Consider the following 3,613-nt stretch of genomic DNA (forward strand, 5'->3'; position numbering starts at 1 on the left):
CGATGGATAACGGAATCATATTACCTGCTTTCAATCCACATGGAATATTACTTCTGTAAAGGGTCATCATCAGCAAAGATTTTAATCGAGGCGAAAATTTGTACCATTCTGCAGCATATCTGTAAGCATAATGGCCTTAAATAAAATTTTCGAAAAAAAAAATTTTTTTTTATGTATTTTATAAGAGTTAAAATAATTAACTTATGTAATACTTTATATTTCAGTTATATTTTTACATTGTTAAGCAAAAATTAACGAAGAAATTGTTCCAACTTTAGTCTCTAATACAATAGAAGTTGTAGTGGTCGGAAAGTCTTAAGTTGTAGAAGATGATCAATCATAATCGATTCTTCTTGCATTTGACTGTAATTGGTTAATTTTCTTTAAGATCTTACGACCACTACGACTTCTATTGTAGAAGCGTTTTAAAACAAATCGATGCAGTTTGCTTGAATTGAAATGATAAAAATTATTAACCTTCAAATCATACAAAAAATTATTAAAATTCTACACCCCGACCTTGCATCCATAACTTCCACACTGGTGCGAAGTTGACTATTGCGTCCTTAATTTTATTATGAAAATGGATATAATTTAATTTACTTTATTGCAAGGCTCTATAAATAGATTATGTATATGTTAACAGAGTAAAATATGGTACAATAGTAGCTTACAAATGGTTAGACATCAATAAAACTGCTGTTACAAAGCAACAAAAACCTACCAGCAACAAAAACCAGGCATAGACAGAGATACAATAAATGATGAAGTAATATAGGTATACAATCATACTTTAAAAACGTATGTATATATAAAATACTAGTATGTCGCACGCACGCACGCATGCACGTACGCGATTCCATCAATCCCGCTTAAAAATCGTGAATGATGCGATGAAACGTGAAGCAGTAAAATGAAAAGTGGACAGAGGGAAAGGTTTTTATTGATACAGGAAGAGAATTGAAATATTTGACTGAGGTGTAGAAGAAAGCACGGAACTTAGTGATCTGTGTCTAGGGAAAAATAAATAATCTTGATATTTGGCAGCAAAGGGGTTCATAGTAGAATGAAGAAATACTCGGAGTCAAACTGAAGGAGGCGTTACAGATGTAGAGGAGTATTGGATTAAAAGAGTGAGAATACGAGACAGCACAAGTGGAAATTTTAGCTAGTGCTAATTCGCATCAGTGTGGAATTTGAGAGTTAAACCAAGATCGGCCTTCATTAAATATAATTTTCTTTACCTATTTATGTATTTCTTAAATTATTTTAGGTAAAGTATTTTAAATTAAAATTGAACAAAGTTTACATTTAATAGATCTTTCGAATGTGCTTGGAGCACTATATTATTATTTTTGTTCAAAATTTATTCTTACAATCATTAAAGTATAAAATAAATATTACGCTCGATAAAATATGTCCTGACTTTCATCCATTAATCTTTGACCAGAATAACATATAATCATCAAGTCAATTAACATTGCAGAAAACATAAATGTGAATTTTATCAATTGCTGCATTTGATTTAACACATAAAGAATCTGTAACAAATTAGAATTATTACATAATTAGCTGAATAATAATTATATTTCTATTTAGAAAAACTTTTTTAATTTTGCGTGTCAATAAGATTTAATATTGATGCAAATTATAATTGTTCGCCTTAATTAGTATTGAAAAATTTTTATATTTTTTAAATTCAAAATTATATATTTTTTTTATATAAACTCGATTTTATATTTTTATCTATTGAATCAGTTTCATCATAAATATTAGTATGTGAATACAAGAAGTTATATGCAGGAATAGTAAATACTAACTCGGCCTCAATAAATAAAGAAGGAAAAATCCGACTACATTAAGTTCCTTCAATGAGTTCTTGAGTAGCGTGAAGGTTTGAGAAATTCGCTCGACTCAATATTCAATGAAACGAAAATTTATTTGATTTAGAATAACACGAGAAAATTCCATAGATTTCGAACAATTCAGTTCTTCAAATAAAATACATTCGCCCAAAGAGCGACAGACGAACGCGCTTAATCGATCAATGCGAGATGCGATTAAGCGCGTATTAGGATGGAACTTTCTGAGACAGTAAGATTCTTTATAACTCAGACGAGATTACTTTAAGAGATGTTCGGAGCATTGGACATCACTCTCGGAGTATGGAAGCTTGGGATTAGTCAAGTCGCTAATCACAGTTGTAATTTCACTTGAAGTAGGAGATAAATCTGCAGTCTTGCCTGAAGAAGAGAACACACTGGCAGCAAGAACACATGCGCTAGCAAGATTCTCGGAATTCTCGGGCAGTTTCGAGGAAAGTAGTTGGCAGTTTGATCCAACGTAAAAGAATAGTCTTTGTTAGACTTATATCCAGTGGTTATCTAGTAAAGAAGGCATTCGATTCCAAATTTGATTGTGTCGCATGAAGTACTCTCTTTCAAAGCTGACTTGAGCCATGGTGAAGCCAATTAACTTATCAATTGTTCCTGGAATAAGTTTTCCATTAAACAACCTAATAATAACCGGTTGCTCTGCAGCAAAAAGATGTGACCTAACGCCATGGTGAAAATCAAATTACTGTTTTATTTCCTTGTGTCGAGTAAGAGGAACTACCTACTGAGAAAAAAAAATCATGTTAAAAGATCGAAAAATCAAATAAAAGATCGAACGGAATTCTGAACTTGCGTTCGAAAAAGATTTCTGCAGGAGATTTCTGTTCTGGAGCTCCATCACAAGATGTGTAATTATATAAAATGTATTAAAGGAAACGATTCATTTCGTCTTTAAAAAATGAAGAATTTAGATCAATTGAACGCTTAATGATGCAAACCACTTTCCGCTTGAGTATTTGATTATGAATGTCCGGACGGACTCCTCAGATGTAAAATATTAAACTGGGAGCATAATTGCGCAAAATCTTCCGAAGTAAATTGAATTTTATTATCCGAAACAAATCAATTATTCGAAACTTCTGATAACCCATAACGACTAAAAAATCTTTTAAAATAATAGCAGGTTGCAGACGTCGTGATCATAGAAAAATAGGTTGCATCAACAAACTTCGACAAACTGTGCACTATTATTAAAATCTATTGTTTTTTAAATGGTCCAGCAAAATCTATGAATTCCCTATGAGTTGAAGATTTGTTAGAGATTGGCTAAGGATGGAGAGATTCTTCACGAGGAGCTGCCGCAATCTGAATACAATGGTTGCAATTCTTGATAAATCTTTCAATATCATTGTGCATAGCAGGCCAATAGAAATAACGACGAATAAGCTGTATTATACGTCGTATATCAAAATGAGCTAAATGCAAAGTTTCCAAAACGGTCGGACATATTATTCGAGATAGAACAACTCTGTCATCCGAAACCAACATTCCATCTAAAACTGTTAAAAGTTCTCGACAGCGATAGAAAGACAGCAATTTCTCATTCTCTGTGAATCTGACTTCAATCAGTTTGTAAATGGTCCAAAACTTGTACAAAAAGTCCACCTTTAAAGAAGTTTGACTATTATTTTTTTAGTAAAAAATGCAACTAAATAAATTCAATTACATAAAATCAATTATAATTTTCATGCAATATGTTATTTTTTTATACATAATAA

General features: G+C 31.6%; 1 protein-coding gene across 1 annotated transcript in view; it reads right to left on the bottom strand.

Moving 5' to 3' along the window:
• Window positions 1-4: 4 nt before the first annotated feature.
• Window positions 5-3,613, bottom strand: part of LOC108754516 — a gene marked incomplete at its 3' end in the record, with an annotated part of 18,090 nt that continues 14,481 nt past the window's right edge. The window contains exon 12 of the mRNA XM_018496925.1: window positions 5-119. Within this exon, the coding sequence (XP_018352427.1) occupies window positions 5-119 (115 nt within the window). The remainder of the gene's footprint in view (window positions 120-3,613) is intronic.

This window comes from Trachymyrmex septentrionalis, unplaced genomic scaffold (assembly GCF_001594115.1).
Source record: "Trachymyrmex septentrionalis isolate Tsep2-gDNA-1 unplaced genomic scaffold, Tsep1.0 scaffold101, whole genome shotgun sequence".
Taxonomy (NCBI): domain Eukaryota; kingdom Metazoa; phylum Arthropoda; class Insecta; order Hymenoptera; family Formicidae; genus Trachymyrmex; species Trachymyrmex septentrionalis.